At 42.8% G+C, this 22,260-nt stretch overlaps 1 protein-coding gene across 1 annotated transcript; it reads left to right on the forward strand.

Moving 5' to 3' along the window:
* Positions 1-3,696: 3,696 nt before the first annotated feature.
* On the forward strand, positions 3,697-21,121 carry col6a2 (collagen, type VI, alpha 2). The gene is made up of 32 exons (XM_054768934.1): positions 3,697-3,875; positions 9,128-9,222; positions 9,348-9,448; positions 10,393-10,536; positions 10,674-11,036; positions 11,117-11,137; positions 11,223-11,288; positions 11,378-11,476; positions 11,559-11,585; positions 11,660-11,686; positions 11,805-11,849; positions 11,964-12,017; positions 12,088-12,150; positions 12,208-12,270; positions 12,337-12,390; positions 12,459-12,494; positions 12,577-12,639; positions 12,992-13,054; positions 13,133-13,195; positions 13,268-13,330; positions 13,402-13,452; positions 13,516-13,614; positions 13,696-13,758; positions 13,845-13,880; positions 13,963-14,008; positions 14,092-14,244; positions 14,317-14,411; positions 14,650-14,831; positions 14,906-15,084; positions 15,172-15,210; positions 19,248-19,591; positions 20,260-21,121. The coding sequence occupies exons 2-32, from the start codon at positions 9,147-9,149 to the stop codon at positions 20,524-20,526; spliced, it is 3,045 nt and encodes a 1,014-aa protein (XP_054624909.1). The 5' UTR covers positions 3,697-3,875; positions 9,128-9,146; the 3' UTR covers positions 20,527-21,121.
* Positions 21,122-22,260: the final 1,139 nt, after the last annotated feature.

Raw genomic sequence — 22,260 nt, forward strand, 5'->3', positions numbered from 1 at the left:
CCTGAAGTGGTTAGGCTCCTTGGGACGCGGTGTCTTTGGTATCGGGACCACACAGGAGGTCTTCCACAGGGCCGGGACTTTCTCCAGGCTCAGGCTGAGATTGAACAAGTGCCTGAGAACTCCACAGAGCTGGTCAGCACAGTCCTTGAGGATTCTAGGGCCGATGCCGTCCGGTCCCGGGGCCTTCCTTGCCTTGATCTTCTTCAGCTGACTTCTCACCTAATCATCAGTTATGGAGAGGGGGGTAGAGGATGGCTGGGATGGGGATGTGGGGGTGAAGAGTGGTGAGTGGGTAGGGGAGGGAGGGGGGGCAGACTCAAATCTGATGAAAAACAGATTGAGTTCATCTGCCCAGATCTTGTCCCCACTGGCTTGGTCTCTCCCCACTCCTTTACCATGGCCTGTGATGGTCTGCAGGCCTCTCCAGACTTCCCTGGCATTATTCTCCTCCAGCCGCTTCTCCAGTTTCCTCCTGTAGCAGTCCTTCCCCTTCCTGATCTTATGCCGGAGTTCCCTCTGGACTCTGCACATCCTAACCCTTTAACCCTAACCCTCACCCTAACCCCTAGCACTTACCCTAAACCCCGTTACTCTACCCTAACCCTTTAACCCTAATCCTCACCTTAACCCTTAGCCCTTACACTACCTCATCCTAACCCTTTAACCCTTTAACCCTTTAACCCTAACCCTCATCCTAACCCCCAGCCCTTACACTACCCTAACCCTCACCCTAACCCTTTAACCCTAATCCCTAACCCTCACCCTAACCCTTTAACCCTAATCCCTAACCCTCACCCTAACCCTTTAACCCTAACCCCTCACCCTAACCCTTTAACCCTAACCCTTTAACCCTAATCCCTAACCCTCACCCTAACACTTTAACCCTAACCCCTAACTCTCACCTTAACCCCTAGCCCTTACCCCACACACACACACACACACACACACACACCTTCATGGATATTGGTTTGCTAATCTTGCTAAGAAACAAAGCAGCAGTTGACAATGAAAACAACACCTCTCGCATTCACGTTTAGCAGAGGTAGAATGATAGCTACAGTGGATCCCCACACGTTCGCGATTCAGCATTCATGGCCATATCAATTTGCAGGTAAAAATATTGGTGTGTGTGAAACTTTTATACATGTAACGTCTACACCGTGACGTTGATTCCATCTGTTCATGGATCATCTTACACTACCATTCATTAGTGGTGAGTACCTATACATTTTAATAAGTGTGTGAGGCATATTTAGGATTTAAACCTGGATTGTTTCACAAGCGAAAAATGGCTGCTAAAGAGAGAAGGGGGCAGGTTCTGGAGATCAATCCCACTTTTATTGCAAACATTGATCCGAAACATCAACGTCAAGACATTTTTAGTCCCCACAAGTCACAAGTGAGCATAACTTGGTTGTGAACAGATTTTAAGGAAATTTGGTGTTTAGCTTTGATATGTAGGATCCAGAATCTACATTCTGCAGTGGAGAAGGTCTGCCTATGCATAGTATTTGTGTGGCTGGATTCTTCATATTGCTCTTGCATTAGACCGCGCTCATACCGAGCATGTGGTCATTTGTGGCATTCTTAGCTATAACTGCCGAAAGAGAAAAATCTCCACAACCATAAAGAGATGAAGAAGGCAGTGAATGTAGCCCAAAGTCTCATATCTCCAGCGTTATCTTCATCTCCTGCTCTAGACTGATTGGCCATTCGTCATGTAACAGATGTGGACCAGCATGTTAACGCTTTTGACCCTTGTGTTGCGGACAGGGTAAAACATTAGTGGCTTCAAGCCCCTTTAAGGAACTCGAGCAAATTGGACAATGTGACAGGATAGAACATGTGCTGCTGCAGCTGCTGCAGTAAAGTGAAGCCGACGTGTGCGTTATATGGACAGAGAGTGCGGTGCTGAGGCATGCTAAAGAGACCTCACAGAATGCCTGCCGACGCTGGAGCACATACTAATGAGCAAATGAGCATGCGCCTATACATGTAAACACGGAGAGAAGGTTCAAGGACAATCTGTCAGTGTTTAGCCCGTATATAAACTTCTCTAACGTTGCCAACTAATTGCAACCAGACACAAGTGAGGGGCCTTAGTGTGGATGTGGGAGTGTGGCCGCTTCAGTCTGCCTCTCATCCTGTTTAGTTTCATTCATATTCTGACCACATTTACTGAACGACTACAACAACATCCAGGTGGCTGATACCGCGATCAGTCAGTTGTGCTGACAGCAATACTTTTTACTTTAACATGTTCAAGATCATTGAATAGATTGGGGATTTTGCTTTTTGTGCGGCCCGGGGGTCCGGGGGTCCGGGTGCCCGGGGGCCCGGCCCACAGCACAAATGTTGATACTAATAACTCATAATACAACTAAGCTTGTCTTTAAATATATATATTTTTAAAAATGTATCCTTTTTACAAAATTAAAAAATACATATAAAAATGTTTCTATCACAATTGTGACTTTTTTTTTTAGATTTACTACAACTATAATTTTTTTTTGCTCTTTTAAAAAAAACAGTTTTTTAAATTATGTAATTTGAAATTGTTTTATATTTAATAAAATGTATAATTTATAAATTAATTGATATTTATTTTACGTTATTATTATATAGAAAAAGAAAACGAGCTGCAAATTTGTAAAAAAAAAAACAAAAAAAAAACGTTGTCAGCTTTAGGTGTAGGTGACAAAACGTATTATTATTCATCTTACTATCAAAATTTCAATTTGGCGTATTTCTTGTCAAATTTTATTTGCTCTTTTTTTTTTTTTTTACAATGTTTGTTGTTTTAAAAAAATTGGTTTAATTTTACATTTAATTAAATGTAGAATTTCTGTACTTATATTTACATTCTTCTTATTATTATTGTTATTTAGAATTTAAAAAACGAGCTAAAAAAAGGCTAAAAAAGACAAAACTTTGTCAGCTGCTGTAGGTGACAATGTGTGTTATTCATCTTAATAGTAAGAAAAATATGTGTTTTTTCCTGATATATTATGCTTTTTCCTCCTTTTTTTACATTTTTGCATTTTTTTTAATTTTTTGTTTTTAAAAAAATATATTTAATATTTAATTAAATGTACAATTTAGATATTTATATTTATTATTAGGAATAATAATATTATTTTGAATTTATAAAACATGAGGGAGGGTGAAAAATTTGTAGATATAAAAAAAGACATATAAACATTATGATTTTTTTTTAAACAAACTACATGTCAGCTTTGTGTTACAGAAATTATTATATTTATATTTATTGTAACTATTCTAATTATTATTATTAGCATGCGTGCTTTTTTCCTCCCAGCTTTTGCTTTTTCTATCATTTGTTTCACCATTAATGACCCCATGGCCGCACTTCGGACACCCCTGATCCAGGGGATGTGTCCTCCTTTTATGTCCCCGAAATTTCGCCTTCATGTTCTGCGGACATGACAGAATGTCTGCGGTGTGAAATGCATTTTTGAGGCGTGTGTGTGAGAGAGTGAGTGTGTGTGTTTAGGGGTTAACCCTCTTAGCTTCAGCTTTGGCTCACTTTCTTACCACAGTAGCCACATTTGCGATGGGCCGGTCGTGCACGCGCACGCGCGCACAGATGCTCCTGCAGAGCCACGGCGCCCCCAAGTGGACACTAGCGCACACCGGGCGCGCGTACAGGAGGAGGGATCAGTGCGTTTGGCTGGGGCTGGACCGGGACAGGAGAGCGAACGCTGGGCTCTTCTGCGGAAAGTAAACGCGTACCCAGGGCTTTATTCCCTGGTTCTCCCCCATTTTTTCTCTCCGTCTTTCCCCTTTATTGAAATGAGGAGATAATCCACACAGGAGCAGCTGTGCACAAAGTTCTGACGTTGGAAATAATTCGGGTGAGTGGCGCTTTACGCACAGAAACGTGCATTCCGACATGTCTCTCTTCTCATCTGGCTTCATCTATCATTGCCACTCTTGCTTTTTCTACGTTTGGAGGTTGTTGCTGACCTGTTTTGTGACCTTTTTATCCCCAGAACTAACTTTGATGCATTGAATTCCACCAAGCCCTCAGACACTTTCTTTGCATCACTTTCTTTGCATCGCCTTTATTATCTCTTCACCGACATTTGCCTGATTTTTTTTTACCCGCGCAGTGATGAAATACGTCACTTTCCTGGCTTGGGCGGTAGATAAGAGGAGTGGAACATCTGCAGGAGCGGCTCCTCTGGAGCCTTCTCCGGTTTGTCCGCTAGAGGGAGCCACAGTTGGGCGCTAGCAGCCTCATTATAGCATGGTAGAGCTTGCAGAAAGTCCCAAAAAGAATGGATTTTGTTTCTCCAATATGTATGTTTTTTTTTTAATCTAACATCAAATTGATCGTTTCGTTCATTTGAGTCTTCATTGTGTTTCGATTTAGATTTTTTTTTTTCCCTTTGAACTTGAAGTGTGCCCAGGGAGGCGTTGGTTGACATTTTTACTGTCGTACTGCGCTGACTTTCTGCAAGTACACTGGATGGAAATGACATCTTGTAGCAATACATTTAGTTGCAAATGTCACTTTAAGACAGAAGCATCAAAAGAAGAAAACGTATAGATGTCACAAGGCAGTGGTCATTACTTCTTTTCAGAGCTGCAAAAACCACCTGGATAGTCTCTATACTATGTAACACCTGTAACTGTAAGAGTCCACCTAGCATTATTTGTCTGATTTTAGCTGCAAAAACATTATACAATCTGCAGTCAGGACAACATCTGGCAGTTGTTTTTGCATTACTGCATGATGAATGTGTTATACCAGGATATAATGACCAGTGTTGGGCAAATTACTTTAAAAATTCATTAGTTATAGTTACTAGTTGCTAGTAATCCTTCATAACTGTAACTAGCTACCATGGAAAATAATTATTGAGAGACGTTTGACGAGATTAGGGTTACCCACGCGGACAAACACTTTGCCAAGGGACATAATGTACACTTCACAAGTATCTTCTTGCCTTTTGCATCACTGACGTTGAAGTAGTGGCAGTACTTCCATCCCGATAACGCCAGTTTTAACTCGACAGATCGCTCCGGCCCGTCATTGTTGTATTGAGTTGTCTTATGTGTCTTAGAGATGTGACGTTTGTAACCCCGTTACTCGCAACATTGATCATGACAGACCAACTCAAAAAAACGAAATTAAATTGATGGGTTTTTACTGAATAAGACTGTAAAAGCCATGAGCCACAGGATTTAGGGTGAACCAAACTATGAACTACGTATAAAACATTCAACATCAAAGAGTACGTGAATGTCCTTCCTTGTTCACTTCCCAGAAGACCTCCTTGATGAACGAGCCCAAGCACAAAAACAAACGAGAAAAAAGTGTGTGACAGGATAACACTTTTCTGCAGAAAGGATGCTTCCCTGTCCCTCTCCGTCACACAGGTTGCTCCGTAAACAAACCAGAAAAAAGTGCCAGACACAGTATCACTTTTCTGCAGACCTTTGTCATAGAAAGCTTGCTTCTTTGTCCTTTCTCTGTCCCCCACGGGCCCTGTTCACATTTGTTTTTTAATTTGCATCCACACTGTGCCGGTTTATTAAATGTTGCATCCAGACGGGAAGTGATCACTGAGTGAAAACGATGTAATACACAAGGCGCACAGACGTGTGGCGCTGTGGACAGACGTGCAGACGGACCCACACGACACACCAAACCATAGAAGAAGAAAGAACAGATGCGCATAAGTCCCTAGTCTTACGCTTCCCAAGGCTCATTTACACTTACGAGAAGTGGAATTACTTTATTTTGGAGAATAAGACAACAAAATATCAGGAGAATGTCGATGGGGGTGGGTCATGCTAGTTGAAATATTCAGATATTATGTTGGCTTGTCGTCATAGCTCACTTCTGGTCACGTGACGGGGTGACGACGTTGATGGCGTCATCATTTTCGTGTCAGCAGTTGTCAACACGAACATGACAAGCCGGCATTTTCGGATTTTCCCACTCTGGAAGCCATTTTCAAAAAATATTGTTTCAGGGCACCCAGAACGCCGTTTCCATGTGGATGAGAGGCTGAAATGATAAATTACCTGATAAAAGACCTGAAAACCTTTCCGTGTGGATAGCCCCTCAGTCACGCAGGCTGCTCTGGAAACAAACCCCCACTCTGCTTTGTATGGAAGCCTCGTCTTCCTGGAGCTGCTGTGACGTAGTCCCCATGATGACCCTAACGACCCGTGTATCGCCAGAAAGCGCAGAGTCTCTACTTTCCGCATTTCGAAAGTTCAAGGCTGACAGTAATTTAAAAATAACTTTGTAAATCCCGGCTACGGATTTGGAAAACAAAAAACAAAATTTGGAAACGTCCGGTAGGCCCGATTAAAAGCCTTAACGGGCTGCAGTTTGTCCACGTCCGCCCGAAAGGGTCAAAAAGGCTACAGGTCCACTGTTTGAGAGCTGCAAATACTTGACCTGACAAATACTTGATACTACGTGTCATGTAGCTCATGTTAGTAGGACTTAATAGAAGTGTGGAAAGTGGAAACCCTCACTCTGACGTCTGCTGCTTGCCATTGGTGTATTCGTGTGGTGTAATGTGTGTAACATGAAATGCAACAGTGACCCTCAAAAGATCACTGAAGTGCAATTAATGTACATATTTACAAATATAATGTACTACATTGTTTCACGTTAGAAAAGAAGTACACCTTCAAATTTCAAAATTCTAATTTCTGTCTACACGGGAACCTTCTTGGGATTTTTTTGAAAAAAAGTCGTGTCCACACTGTGCCGGATTAGTAAATACTGTAGTTGCATCCAGGCAGGAACGGGTAAATGAGTGAAAACGATGTAATACGCAAGGCACACCTACGTGTGGCCCTGTGAACACATACGCAGACGGAACCACGTAACACGCCGAACTAGAGAAGAAGAAAGAACGGCTGCGCATAAGTCTTCAGCTTTTCAAGGCTCGTGTAGACGTAGGACAGGGTGGAATTACGTGTACGTCATTTTGGGAGTACAAGTACAAGACCAGAAAATATCAGGAGAATGTCGACTGCGGTGAGTCATGCCACTCGAAATATTCAGATATTATGTTGGCTTGTTGTCCACGCACACTTCTGGTCACGTGACGGCAACGGGGCAGTGACGCCATCCTTTTTAAATTGGAGCGGATTTGCTAGGCCATACGGAAACGGTGTGCCGGCGTTTTCAGATTTTCCTACTCTGGAAGCCGTTTTCAAAAAATACCGTTTCAGGTCACCCAGAACGGCGATCCCAATCGGATGAGAGGCCGAAACAATAAAATACTTTGTCTTTTTTGCCTGAAAACGTTTCCGTGTGGATAGCCCGACTCCGCCCATTGAATACATTGTGTATTGTGCTGGGTGTGGTGTCCAGTTTGCCCAAGTTTATTCAGTGTTTCCCATACATTCATGAATACACCACCACAGATAGATTTGGTTCCACCTTTTTTTCTTAACCTTTCCCTTGCTCATAAACACATTACAGTATAATGAGACTGTCTGTGTCGCTTGTTGTTACAACTCCATACAGTAGATGTCACTGTAACCCTGCTTCTTAACACACCTCATCCACACATACCACAACTATACATATACACTAAGTCCCCAACTAACAAACACAATTGGTTCCAGACGACTGTTCTTATGTCGAATCGTTCTTAAGTAGGGGAAAAGGTAATATTACCAATGATATAGGTACTACATGTACGTGTATACATATACACTATATGCGTATGTATGTAAATATGAGTTTGGATGCAGTAGTAATATTAAACGAGGATAATTAATGAAAAAAACAATAATAAAAGTGATATAATAATACGTAATGATAAATGTTATTTACCTTTGAAGAGGAGTGGTCGAGCATACGTCGTTGTGGTGGAGAAGGAGGAGGAGTTATTGAAAAAAGGACAAATGGTCGTCGTCGTTAGACTCTTCTAAAAGAGGTAGTGTTCTGTGGGTGGTGTAGAATTAAGCAGGCCTATTAACTCTTCATAAACTTTAATCACATGCTCTGTCCAGGTTGTATAATTTAGCTTTCCATTTAGCTTTATCTCCCCAGCGTCTAACTCTTCCTCTGTGGGTCTCATTAGCTCATACGGCTTCCTGTGTTGGTCTCATTAGCAGTGTCACAGTGCCCTCTACTGGTCAAGCATGTACAGTAGCAGTATAAATACTGATTGAGCGACTACAAGGCAAAATAAAATAAAATATAGACCAGTCAGCTTGTGTTCATATCCACGAGTGTTCGCTAGTTGGGTGTTCGTAAGTTGGGGACCTAGTATATATATATATATATATATAAATACAGGTATAACGCACCTGCTAAGTATAGTGACATATATTAGATGTATAAGCTTGTGTACATTATCGCACACTTATGTTGAGGACGTTTTTTACATCGCCCGTGCGTTTTATAAGGTGCACGGACGCGTGTGTACCGCTGCACAAAACCCAACAAGTAAATATCTTCATGTTCTGTTGTTAAGCAAACATGGAATAATGTCACACATTCCTTATAACACAAACCAAAAACTCCGTTTTACCCATCGACACACAAAAGTAGTTTTGCATCCACCCCCCAAACACAACACCACAGATAGATTGCTGTCCCATGGGGAGCACTGTCATCGTTTCCAGTTTTACACGACAGCCACGGTAAAAAAAATGATTACGCCACCCTTGTTTTGTCATTTTCTTGTTGATTTTAATGCTTGGTACAACTAAAGGTGCATTTGTTTGGACAAATACAACAAAGGTAGCTCACAGGAGTTGAATCTATCTTGTCATTTCCATGCTTTTCTTGATCATCACCTAAATCACTTACATCAATTGCTAAAAAAAAATGAAACTCCTATGAGCTGTTGTTGTTGTCATCGTCATATTTGTCCAAGCAAATGTCCCTTTAGTTGGGACGTTAAAATGAACAAGAAACAGAAGAAACAAAGGTGGCCTAATCATTTTGCCATGACCGTATATTGAAAGCATACATTTGTATGTGGCTTTTAGCCTGGTGAATTTCACGTTGAATAATTAAAGGATTGTTTCATACATTATATCATTTTATCTTCAGTTACTGACTTTAAGAGTGCAGGACACAAAATGAGACATTGTGCATGTTGTGTTTTGTCAGAACGGAGAAGAAGAAGAAGATGGAGGGCGTAAAGATCATCGCACTGTGTCTTGTTTTGGGGGCCCTGAGTAACGGCCAGATACCCGAGTGCAGCAGTGAGTAAATGTTAACACTGAACAGCTGCAGTTGCATGTTGGGTTATAATAGTAACTAAATCATATTGTTTAGTGAAATTCTGATATTCTGTAGTGAAAAGTGTTCTCTGTATTTAACCCTCCAGGGAAGAAAGACTGCCTCATTGACGTGTACTTCACCATTGACACATCTGAGACCATAGCCCTGCAGGAGACACCACCTGGATCGCTTGTGGAGAGCATCAAGGTTATCTTGTTTTATTTCATATAAAGCAAAGAGCAGCGCCCATTGAGATGCATTCAAATTTGGACAAATATGTGATATTGTTTGTGCTTTAATTAGGGCCCTATGAAATCCCAACACTTTTTATACTTGTTTTATCACCGTAGATTGTGTGTTGTTTTTGTGTCAGTGAATAAAATAACAATTAAATAAATGCAAAAAAAAATCCGTACATTTATTGATGCAATACATCATTGGACGATTTTGCCCAGTATTTCAGAAACGGATGTAGCATCGCTAACTTTTGTAACTTTTCTTTGCTACAAAATCCTCAACAAATGATCATATCCTTGTGGTTGAAGAAGACATACAGTAGTTGCAGATTGCAACTGTAATAACTTTATTCATGTAAGCTGACACACTTATTTTATTACCGCTATTAGACAGGATGTGTGTCTCTCTTATTTTGAAGGCCGGAAGTGTGATATGTGTTGAAAGTGTGTTTTGACTGAGTGAGATAGCTATGGCTGTCGTCCTTATTTTACACACAACTTGCACGAAGTCAGCGGCCAACCTAAAACGCTCGGTTATATTAACAAACACAAAAAGCACAACTCATACAGCCTGAGTGGCGCACACACAACCGCATTAGCATGCGCCGCTAAACTAAGCTAACCCAGCTAGCTTCCACTGGCTATTGCTGTATGCGAGCTCACGCTCGCGCTCGGTGACAAGCAGGCGTTTCAAAGTTTACAACTGACGGTTACAGCATTTCATTCAATTTCCGCGAGACTCCGCATTTAATGGTAGATTCAGTTTTTATTGGCCAATTCTGCGATTCCGTCCGCAAGTCCGTTAACACGGAAATCATAGGGCCCCAGTTCCAGGAACTTTCCATGCAGATATATTTCGACAAATGGTATTATGCTTTTCTAAATGCTGACTGTTGGATATTGTGCTGTGTCTAGACCTTCAGTGAGCGCTTTGCCGAACGTTTAGAAGCTGCTGAAATTCAAGGTGCTGTGCGAATCAACTGGAATATTGGTGGACTGCACTTCTCCCAGAGACAGCAAGTGTTCAGCCGCCTGGGCTCCAAGAGTGATTTCATCACTGTAAGTTACACTGGCGCCCTCGTAAACTCCCATCGCCCCTTGAAGTCCAGTCATCAGCACATATTTGTTGCTGTATAATATTGTATCGCAAATTTTTCACCCATCAGACATGTAATCAGACATTTAACGGTTTCTAGGGTGTCAGGGGAATCCGTTACCTTGGGAAGGGCACCTACACGGACTGTGCGCTCACCAACATGACCCAGGAAATGCTACGCTCACCCTCATACCCCAACGCTCTGAGATTTGCCGTGGTCATCACCGATGGCCACGTGACCGGCAACCCATGCGGCGGCATCAAAGTGGCGGCAGAAAGGGCTCGTGATGAAGGCATCCGCATTTTTGCGGTGGCGGCGTCCAAGAATATCGACGAGACCGGACTGAGGGAGATTGCTAACACTCCAGCGACAGTCTACAGGAACGACTTCATGGCTGTGGATTTGAGTTCTGGCAGAGCCGTGATCCAGACGGACACCATCGACCGCATCATTAAGACGATGGTAACGAACACAAACCCACTCGTACTGTTACACATCTTAATTGCAACCTCCTTCCCTGATTGCCTTTTGTCTTTTGACAGAAACATCTATCGTTCGTAGAGGTAAGACAAACAAAATTACTACCGTAGATTTAAAAAAAACCACTTGTGACTTCATTAACTCTTCCCTTCGTTTCCAATACAAAAGTGCTACAAAGTGACCTGCCTTGAAACCGCAGGCCCACCAGGTCCACAAGGCCACAGAGGACAAAAAGTAAGATTTTCAGTACTTTTACGTAATTCCACCACTTTTTTCCACTCTTGTCCTCATGCACGCATCATTCGCCTTCCTTTTCACTGCAGGGTGCCAAAGGAGACAATGGTGAACCAGGTCCAAAGGGACAGAGAGGTCGCCCAGGTGACCCAGGTATTGAGGGGCCCATTGGTCAGCCTGGTATCAAAGTAAGGCACCGATCGTCTACCTCCCATCCTAGTATGATACATTTGCTGTATGTATCTCTGATTCTGTCTTTCTTCTATTCAGGGAGAGCCAGGTCTTAAAGGAGACAAGGTGAGGCATTTATTTTTTAGTAAGCAGACAACCATCCTACACCGAATGACCATTGATGACTTGTTTCTGTACAGGGAGAGATTGGCGCTCAAGGGAAAAAGGTACAGCTTTCTTTTTGGGGGGGATTACATCCTTATTAGCATGCTCGGTCACCTAGTCATTGTTTATGGTCGGTTGTACTCATTTGTTTTCTCAATTGTCTCCTTTCTTTGTCTTCAGGGTGTAGCCGGAATCCCAGGACGCAATGGGACAGATGGACAGAAGGTAGCGATCTGAAATGTCATACCAGTTTTTAGCACTGAATGAACAACAGTTTTTTTCAGTTGCTGTGTTTCTGATTAGTCTCATTTATAATTTTCTTGTCGTCGTTCCTTCCAGGGTAAAATTGGACGGATCGGTGCTCCTGGCTGCAAAGGAGACCCTGGCGACAGAGTAAGACAACATTGACAGTGGCAGCTTAAAGGTGTTATTGCCTCTTAAAATGTGTGTTTGACACCTGCAGGGTTCTGATGGTCACCCTGGAGACGTTGGTGAACATGGTCTTGCTGGAACTGCTGGAGATAAGGTATTACAATCTAATCTTCAGTGACGGAAATTGCACTAACTCTTTGTTTGTCACTAGGGAGATCCTGGACGTCCTGGAAGATCTGGTCCTCTTGGCCCTTCTGGTGAAGGTGGACCAAAGGTAATGAAAACCATATAGCTAGTACAGAATGACAGAGATGTAAAACCTCTTGCACATTGTCCACAGGGAGAAAGGGGAAGCCCTGGATCACCTGGCCTACCTGGACAGAAAGGAGCTGCTGTAAGAATACCAGCTACTACCAAAACGTCTCTGATTCATTCTCTTATTAAGTGTATCGTTTTTTTCAGGGAACCCCTGGACTTCCTGGAACTAGGGGAGAGCCGGTAAGGCCAGCCAATCCCCCAGTTGGGTTTCTTTCTCCGTCTTTGTGTTGGTTAAAGGTTTGCACTGGTTCTTGTCTTCTAGGGAAGGCGAGGAGATTATGGGACCAAGGGTGCTCAAGGACCAGACGGCATTAGAGGAGAAAAGGTATGACCTCCGACATCCTTTGGTTTATTTTAGATCAACTCTTGTTTACTTTCCTTTTTGGTGCAGTTTGTTATCCAGATGGGAACATCAAGGCCAGCGTTCCTTCATGTTGTGTTAGCACTCACTAGTCCATTAACCACACCTCCTTCTTGTTTGTATACTGAGAGAAATGAGTGATCGCAGGTGGTTTGTTGTGACACGCTCTTTAGTTGGATTTTCAAATGAACATGAACCTGGGTCAAGCTGAAAAACCCATAAACTGGTTCGGACCGGTGAAATCAAATTGCGGTTGTGAAAGCCGCCTTGTATGATGTATTGGTTAAGTGTGGATTGGATTGTGCTCTATCTTTAGGGTGAAATGGGTTCAGAAGGCTTGAGGGGACTTCCAGGCGAATCAGGAAACAAAGGATCAAAGGTGAGAGGACGTGGATTATCTCTCGGATCCCTTTAAATTAGTTAATGCATTTTCTCTAACTTTCTGTGACCTGAACAGGGCGACAATGGTCTTCCAGGCCCCAGAGGGCCACCAGGTGCCCCAGGAGAGGCTGGACGAAATGTAAGTCAAAGATCTTTTGCCTCAAATGCCTCCCTTTTGAAGAAAAAATACTCTAGTGTGTTTTTATCATAGGGTACAAGAGGTGATGCTGGTGATGCTGGACCAAGAGGAGATCCAGGATCAGTTGGACCTAAGGTGGATCTTTACCTGAAATCTATAATGAGCTTAGCAAGTGCTGTGTTTTGACTTTTTTTCTTTGTATTCAGGGAGACGCTGGAAGACCTGGCTTCAGCTATCCTGGACCAAGAGGACCATCGGTACCAAAACCAGACACATGTTAACACATACACGTGAAAGCTCTAAATAACGTCTTTCTATAGGGTGAAAGAGGAGAGAAGGGAAACCGCGGACCTCGTGGCAGCAGAGGAGACTGCGGTCAGAAGGGTGAGCCTGGAACTAAAGGACCTGCAGGAGAGCCAGTGAGCATCACTTCCTAGTTCACTGTGTGAACTCAAGAGTTTTCGCAGGTACACATTAGTAACTTTTTTCCTTTCAAAAAGGGTGAGCCAGGACCTCAGGGTGAGCCTGGGCCTAGAGGACCCAGAGGAGACATTGGGCGTGATGTAAGTTGGCAGAACCTTCATGTCTGACAGCCCAAATGAAGAAGATGCATGACTGAGCATGCAATGATTCATTATCTCTTCTACAGGGAGACCCTGGTCATGAGGGAGATCCTGGACTCACTGTAAGAATATACAGTATTGGTTTATCACATCATCAATATAAATAAAAGACAAGCTTTATATCACGATCATTTCTTCCTGCAGGAATGTGATGTCATGAACTACATCAGGGAAACATGTGGCTGCTGTGGTGAGCCTCCAGTGCCATCCATGACCTCATAAGGAACATCTGATTGAGTGTCCCATCCTTACGGTCTCTGCTTCTGTCTGCAGATTGTGAAAAACGGTGCGGAGCTTTGGACATCGTGTTTGTGATTGACAGCTCAGAGTCTGTGGGCCTGACCAACTTCACCCTGGAAAAGAACTTTGTCATCAACACCATCAACAGACTGGGATCCCTGGCCAAAGACCCGCAGTCCGAAACTGGTATTATCCCACATTTCTTAGCAAGGAAGCATTTGTCTGAACGCATTTGTCCCAACTTGGTTTTGTTTTCAGGCACAAGAGTGGGAGTGGTTCAGTACAGTCACAGTGGAACTTTCCAGGCCATCCGGCTCAATGACCCCAAGATTGATTCACTTTCCTCATTCAAGGTCTCACACACAAATAAACACACACTTCTTGAATCTTCACGTGTTCATGATACAATTATTTTTAACAGAAATGTTATAGATGGCCTTTGTAATTCAAGTGATGAGTGGTTCTTGGTGTATAATGTTTATATACTGTACATCAACATTGTCCACGATTCTAGTTAATTAATGATCTAGTTAATACTCCAGTTAATTATCAAGTGAATGAATAACTTTCTGTCTTGTCTGCCATACTCAGGATGCAGTGAAGCGCATGGAGTGGATCGCTGGAGGAACATGGACTCCATCTGCTCTCAAGTATGCCTACGACAATCTGATCAGGGACAGCCGTCGAGCCAAAGCCAACGTCACCGTGGTGGTCATCACTGACGGACGCTTCGACCCCAGAGATGATGACTCGTTGCTCACCTACCTCTGCAGGTGCCTGATGCTGGGAATGGCGTTTGGATATGTCAAATCAGCATTTACTTATATATAATCATGTCTGTGTGCAGTGATCCCAGTGTCGATGTGAGCGCCATCGGTATTGGAGACATGTTCGACCAGATTGAGGAGAACGAGATTCTGAAGAGTATAGCCTGCCAGAGGGATGGCAGAGTGCTGGGCATGAGGCGTTTCGCAGACCTGGTGGCTGAGGAGTTCATTGACCAGATTGAAACCGTGCTCTGCCCAGGTATTTATTTATTTACGGAAGCATGCAAGGCACAGTATGCTTTAATAGCACATATTCATAGGTTCATTTTGTCCGTATTTCATTCAGATCCTGTTATTGTATGCCCTGACCTCCCATGCAAGACAGGTAAGCTTTTAAATATTTGATACAATACAGGAACGTGTGTGTTTAAGTGTTTGCCTGAGTTGATACTCAAGAGCCGGTATCAAATGTGACATATACTGTCCTAGTCTTTGCATGGTGTCTGTGCAATTCTGTCTATTTTTAATGTAGAGTCAAACCTTGGTTTTTGTACATATGATTTGGTTTTCGTCAAACATTTTCACTCAAATTTGGTACAATATTGCACTTAACAAACTCATCCATTTGCCCTGTGCTATATCGTTACGCAAAATCAAGTGCCCGTGCTCATTGCTGATGTGCTCAGTGCTCAGTGCTCAATGCACTGTCTGTGCATTTTTTACTGAGTGCCAAATAACCCTTCATGGGGGCAAAAAAGATGAGCATGCCAGCAATTAGAAAGAAAGCGACAAACACTTTTGAATTTGATCGCCAGGATGTACAGGAAAGCTGCATCAACAATAAGTTCCATTCATTTCTCATTCATAATTATTTTTGCATTGTTTTCTGCATGTAAAACTATAATTATTCTTTATTTTAAAAAAAAGTTGGGGGTGCCTGGATTGGATTATTTGGATTTAAATTATTTCCTATCTGGAAAAACTGGCTCGGTTTTCATGTGTTTTGGTTTTTGTCTGATCTTTTGGAACAAATGAATGAGCAAAACCAAGGTTCCGCCGTACTAGTCATCTGGTCTGGGATCACTTACATTTTGCACAATACTGCAAAAATATTTTTAAGCATAAGCTTCACTGTCTGAATCTGTCGGAAAGTAATAGTTACACCCTGGCTCCCAAACTTAAACTAAAAAAAATACACCATGTAACGTCAATGTTAGCATACAGTCGTCCCTTACTATATCACTTTTTAAAAAATAATAATTAATAAATGATTGCTGTTTCGTGGTTGACTATGGCACATTATTTGTACAAAAAAATATTGAAAGACAAGTTATATGTAGTATTCTGGTCATTAGACATCAGTAATGTTATGAGACGTGACGTAAGATGACATTATCTTTGGCTACTGAGCCGGCAGAGCCGAGCCAACATGCCATGGCTGAGATCAAGTGAAAAAAAGGTTCTCCTCTCATTCTGTGTGGAAGTGGTATGTTTTGGGCTTCTTTGTCCTTCTTCCCCCACTTCGTTTGAAACACTTTTTTGAGTTTAGAATAAGTAAATTGGAGACACTAACTAGTTAGCTTGGTAGCTTGCTATGCTAGCAGCGGTCGTCTGTTATGTCCCAGCAGTGATCCCGTGGCCTGCACAATGTGGTGTAAACAATGAATAATAGGAGTGTAAAGGTGATAATAAGGGTGTTATTTCATGTCTACAGGGCTCTAATAATGTTAAAACCTCTACTTAGAAAGTCATAAACAGCTTTTCTATGCTCTAACTGCCAAAATATTCAGTTTATTAATATTGAATCCTACTTTGCGGAAATGCACTCATCGCGGTCGGATCTGGAGCCAATTAACCGCAAAAAACGAGGGACGACTGTATTAAATAGTGACTTAAAAACACAGTGTAGGTGACTTTTATTACCGCAAACATGAATCCAAGCCCCCTTTGCCAAGAATTGTGTGTCTGCTTGCTGATGAATGAATACTTTGACAATCAGGGAGGGACCTCGCTGTTATACCATAATTCCATAGACTGATCCTCAATGACATAGAATGCATTTGAAGTGGCTGTGAATCGGGCACATAACATGAAACTCGGTGCGCCTTCGTGTTTGTGGGACCCCGCCCACAATGTTATTCCGCCCCCTTGTTACAGGAGGGCGCTTCACTTCAAGGCAAGCCCCTCCACCCTGGAGGCCTCTGGCCGAGGAAGGCGCCCCCTCATTGGTCCCTACCTCTTTGGAGGGTGTGGCAGGCCTACTGAATCAACTGGGCGAGCAACAATATGGGGTCGGCGTGGCGACCATGGCGTACACAGCCCAACGAGCCAAACTGGCCCATGGAGCAGACAGACAGCAGTGGACCCAGCTGTTCATCAAGTCCTTCAAATATGTCTATGGGGACATAGTGGGAGACCCAGACAAAGCTTTAGGCCTCTGCTAATGCTAATATGCTAACCCCGCTACCTCATTATGGATGCCAGTACGCTTACTTTGAAGAGATTTGACCAAAACTGCACATTCTCATCTGGATACGTGCAATATACATCTGATCTATTTTAAGAGAATTGCATGACTTGAAGTCGCTGTTGATGTCCGATGACTCTGAAGTGTCCTAGCATCAAAACATTATCATTGTTTATCATGACCTAGCCTGGGACCGTGTCCTAGGAACATTGAGACACAGAATGGAAGTCATCCACTTGTTGGAAGACCGTTGTATAGAGCCATTCATGCTGCTCCTGTGGAAGGTGGCTTTGTGATGAAGCCTTATTTCCATTGTGAATCACTGGCCTGCGGATTTGAATTACTTGGATGACTTCTTATTATTTGCGTTTTGCACATATCCATGGTGACAACCTTTAATTTTGGCCTCTGCTGAGTGAATGATTCATGCCGATCATCACCCACAAAGGTCACACTACAGTATATAGTGTCAAAATTTAATTTAGCACAGAAAGTTATGTAATTTTTTTTTTAAGAGAACGTTAAAACCACTTATGGTTCTTATTTGTGCATGTTTTATGCATGTAGCTTGGCTGATAGTAGGACTTATGACACCTATGACAGGCTTTAATCACATTTTCTTCTGTCATACTGTATTAGCTCGTGACTGCAACTTGCAAATGTGAATTTTGTATGGAACTGGATGTATTCGTTGTATTTTGGCAAAATAAAGTGCAATAGAAAGATCAAAACTGTGCTTCTCCAGCATGTACAGGTGGTCCTCGGGTTACTGCAGTGCAAGTTGAGTTTTAGTGTTAGTCTGAACTTATACTTAAATGAAATCCTATGTCATCCACACATGAAGGTTGTATAACATACAGCGCTAACAAGCTCAAATACACAAATTAAATGCAATCGTTTCTACCGTCTTAACATATTGTCCCAGGTTTGTCTGGAAGGATCACTTCCTCCTCTCCTCCCAGATCTGCTTGTCAGCAAAGCAAGGCATCCATGACCTCTCTAGCATTCATTAGCATTCTTTATCTTTAATGATGGTCGCAACAGTCGAGCAGTTGGGTCCAAAACCGCGGCCAATATTGGTGGGCGTTTCTTCTCCCTCTGCACATTTTATGAGGTTCATTTTCACTTCCATGGTGATGGTTTTCCTTTTTTTTTGGCACACTGCCGCTTGAGAGATATAATGGAATACGTTTACATGCAGTCAAATAGCCCGATCATAACCGGAATATTAGCAATAACCCGGTTGCGCACGACCATGTAAAAACCAATAACCCTTTTGAAAAACCGACTCATACTCCGGGTTTTAAAAACCTGAATATTACCCCTGGGTTACCTCTTTTCTAACCCGAATATTGGGTCATGTATACGCCTATCGGGTTATCCCAATCGAAAGGAACATTCATTTGTGTTCTGCGCATGTTCTGTTCGGAAGGAATCTTGGGTCTTTGGCAGGAACTACTCGTAAACCCACTCTTTTGGAGCGAGGAGGAAACAAGCCACCTCGTTAGCGTGGTGAAAGACAGGAACATTATGTCTCAAATGGTATAAAGTACAGCGATAGCGAAATCTATCAGAAGGTGAGCGAGAAGTTAGGCGAAACAGGGTTTGTACGAACACCAGACCAGATCAAGCACCGCTGGAAGACGCTGAAAAAGGTTTTTGGATACAGGAAGAAGAAGCGGAAACAACGCGCATTGCGTCATGATGTTCCTCGTGCGTCGGGACGCTGTTTTGATCAGGATATTCCGATTAAGTATCCCGATTAAGTATTAAGTATAAGAGTATTGACTTCAACCCGAATATTGACTGCATGTGAACGCAGTCATGGAGTTGGAAAGGTTAACTAAAAAGCGATGTTATTCTTTCTCATTGTGCCCAGCGTGAGGCACTTTCTCAACACGGACAGCCGTAATCCGAGGACCGCCAGTAACAAAAAATCTGTGTTTTCGTTCTAGAGCCTGCTGTGGCCAGCTGTGTAAAGCGGCCAGTAGATGTGATCTTCCTCCTGGACGGTTCAGAGAGGATGGGACTGGAGAACCACCACCGTGCCAAGGAATTCATTGAGAACGTGGCACGTCGCCTCGACCTCGCCGACAGTCAGTCCGATGAGAGGAACGCCCGTGTAGCGCTGGTGCAGTACGGCAGCCCCAGGGAACAGCGAGTGGAGTTCCCACTCACACACAATCTGACGGTGATCGCTGACTCGCTGGCCAGAGTGACCTACATGGACTCCTCCTCCGCTCTGGGCAACGCGATCATCCACGCAGTCAACAATGTGGTTTACCGATCAGGTGCCCAGGTATAAAGTAAACACACACGCAAGACAGTGATAAGAACATAGACGATACCCACTCTCATATTGGCTCGTAGTGGCTCGTAATGACAAGAACCCAAAGCCAACAAAGTGCCAGTGTCCACCCGTACCCCCAGACTGAAGCCAAAATTGATTGGCCCATCAGACATCATCCTGTAGCCCTTACAGTATGTCAACGCAAGTCACCCAATCCGAGGGACTGGATCGCGAGGACAGCAGACTCAGTAGGGAAGCCCAAACTTCCCAGTCACCGGCCACCTCTTCTAGTTCCACCGGGAGGACACAGAGGCGTTCCAGGGCCAGCTGTGAGACGTAATCCCGACAGTGTGTTCTCAGTCTGCCCTGGGGCCTCCTCCTGACTGAACACCGCACCAGGTAGGCGTCCGGGAAGCAACCGGACTAGATGCCCGAGCCATCTCAACTGACTCCTCTCGATGTGAAGGAGCAGCGGCTCTCCTCTGGGCCCCTCTCGGTTGATCAAGATACTCATCCTATCTCTTAGGGTGAAAAAAATAATTTCGGACGCTTGTATCCGCAATCTCGTTCTTTCGGTCACGACCCAAGTTTGCCCCTGCCTGTCCGTGTTTATAACCTTCTATGCTGATCCATGTTATTCATCTCCTCAGTCAACATCACCATTTTGTTTGTTGCAGGGAAATCGATTGGCTCGTCGCAACGCCGAGCTGGCTTTTGTGTTCATCACCGACGGCATTACATCCAGCGATCAGCTGGACGAGGGCGTGTCCTCGATGAAGCGGGCCGAGGGCGTCCCCACGGTGATCGCCCTGGGAACCGACACCGACGACGAGGTGCTGAGGAAGGTGGCCCTAGGGGACATGTCGTCCATCTTCAGAGGCAGCGACTACGCCGTGTTGAACAAGCCCTCTTTCTTTGAGCGTTTCATCCGCTGGATATGCTAGTGAGGAACTATAACGCTCGACGCCATAGAATTAGAATTTGTAGAATGAAAGAAGGAGCAGCTCCTTCCACGTGCATGTGAACACAACACAACTGCACCACGCAAACCTCTATGAGCATTATCATTACCGGGTGTAAAGCACTGATGCAGCTAGAAATCCCATTGTTGTGGGTTCAGACAGTTTTACAAAAGCAATGACAATTCAAGTTGGCCCAATCATCTGTCACTGGTTTGTTCTATTCATTCTAACTCTATGGTCAGCTGTCCCATCCAAAGACACTCACCAAAGATTTGTATCATATACATTCAATTTTGTTTTGTCTTTTAGAAAAGAGTCTTTTTCTCACTGTTGTCACAAAGTCGATATTTACATTAAAGGTGCTAAACAACCGAAAAGGACAAAGCCGTTTTCTTAGGTCTGAGGTTTTCATATCATATTATCCTGTACAACTATAGTTTGTCAGGGGAATGAAAACAAACATAAACGCCACAAGATCAACCACACAAGATAGCACACTGTGATCAAACACACACACATATCAAAAACAACATCTGTAAACCTGAAATTCAAATAAAGCCAAATGTGGTAACTCCAACTCGTCTTTTGTGTTTAAAAATGTGTATGTTGCTCTGTGTGAGTAAACACAGAAAATTAAAAGGCTCTATATTGAGGGTGTCCTAACTTTTTCCACCGAGGGCCACATACTTGAAAAATGAAAGGATTCAAGGGCCTCTTTGATATTTTGTAATATCGATATGTTCAGATGTTACATACTGTATATTTCAAGAAAAAAATGCATCTTGGCATTGTGATTTCGGTGGAAAAAGCCTATTATTAGTACGAACTTAGCTCTGCTCTTTTTTCCCCCACTTTGGCTGTTGTTTGTTTAAATTTTCCAAATATTTCGGCTTCTTAAATAGTCTGCGTAAATGTTTTTCTCGGAATGCTATGACTTACATGCATTATTATGCCTGATTTGCTCGCAAAACCAACTATGCTGTGTTGTGTCTCCAAAACAAGTTTCTTTAATGGCGTTTCCACGTCAACAGGTTCTGATTAACCTGGGATACGTCCTCGCACCCGATGAAGTCCTGATAATGTTTGTATAACTATGCTTCTGTCCTGTCCTTCGGGGGGCACTTGCGGCAGACTCCCAACTGTCTTCCCATTCTGCAGAATAAATCCCCGAAAAGACAGGTCTGTCATTGAGCAGTTTATTTCTTCTCTCCACCAGCGCCAACGGAAATTTTCCACCACAGTTCGCATAACTTTTTTAACTTATAAGTTTTCCCTCAAACTAAATTTCCCAAAATAACACCTTAATCTTGTTTTGGTTGTTTCTCATAATATTATGACTTTTGAAAAAACAATGTATTTTTTTCGTCAATAATTCAACTCAGTGCTACAAAAATGACATGATTTTTCCTCATAATATTACGAGGTTATTCTCGTAAAATTCTGACATTTTTTCTTGTTTTAATATGCTTTTTTTTAATATTTTGCCTTTATTTACAGTGTACAGTGTTTTTTTCCATTTCTGCTGTTGTTTTTTTTGTTTAAATTTTCCAACTATTTAAAATGTTTTCTAATATTATAACTTTTCCCAAAATTACAACTTTATTTTGATTTGTTTTTCATATTACAACTTAAAAAAAACGTATTTTTTCTTTAAAATTTCAACTCAGTGCTACTAAAATGACATTATTACATAATAGTATATTATTCTGCTACAAT

This window comes from Dunckerocampus dactyliophorus, chromosome 2 (genome assembly GCF_027744805.1).
Source record: "Dunckerocampus dactyliophorus isolate RoL2022-P2 chromosome 2, RoL_Ddac_1.1, whole genome shotgun sequence".
In the NCBI taxonomy this organism is placed as follows: Eukaryota; Metazoa; Chordata; class Actinopteri; order Syngnathiformes; family Syngnathidae; genus Dunckerocampus; species Dunckerocampus dactyliophorus.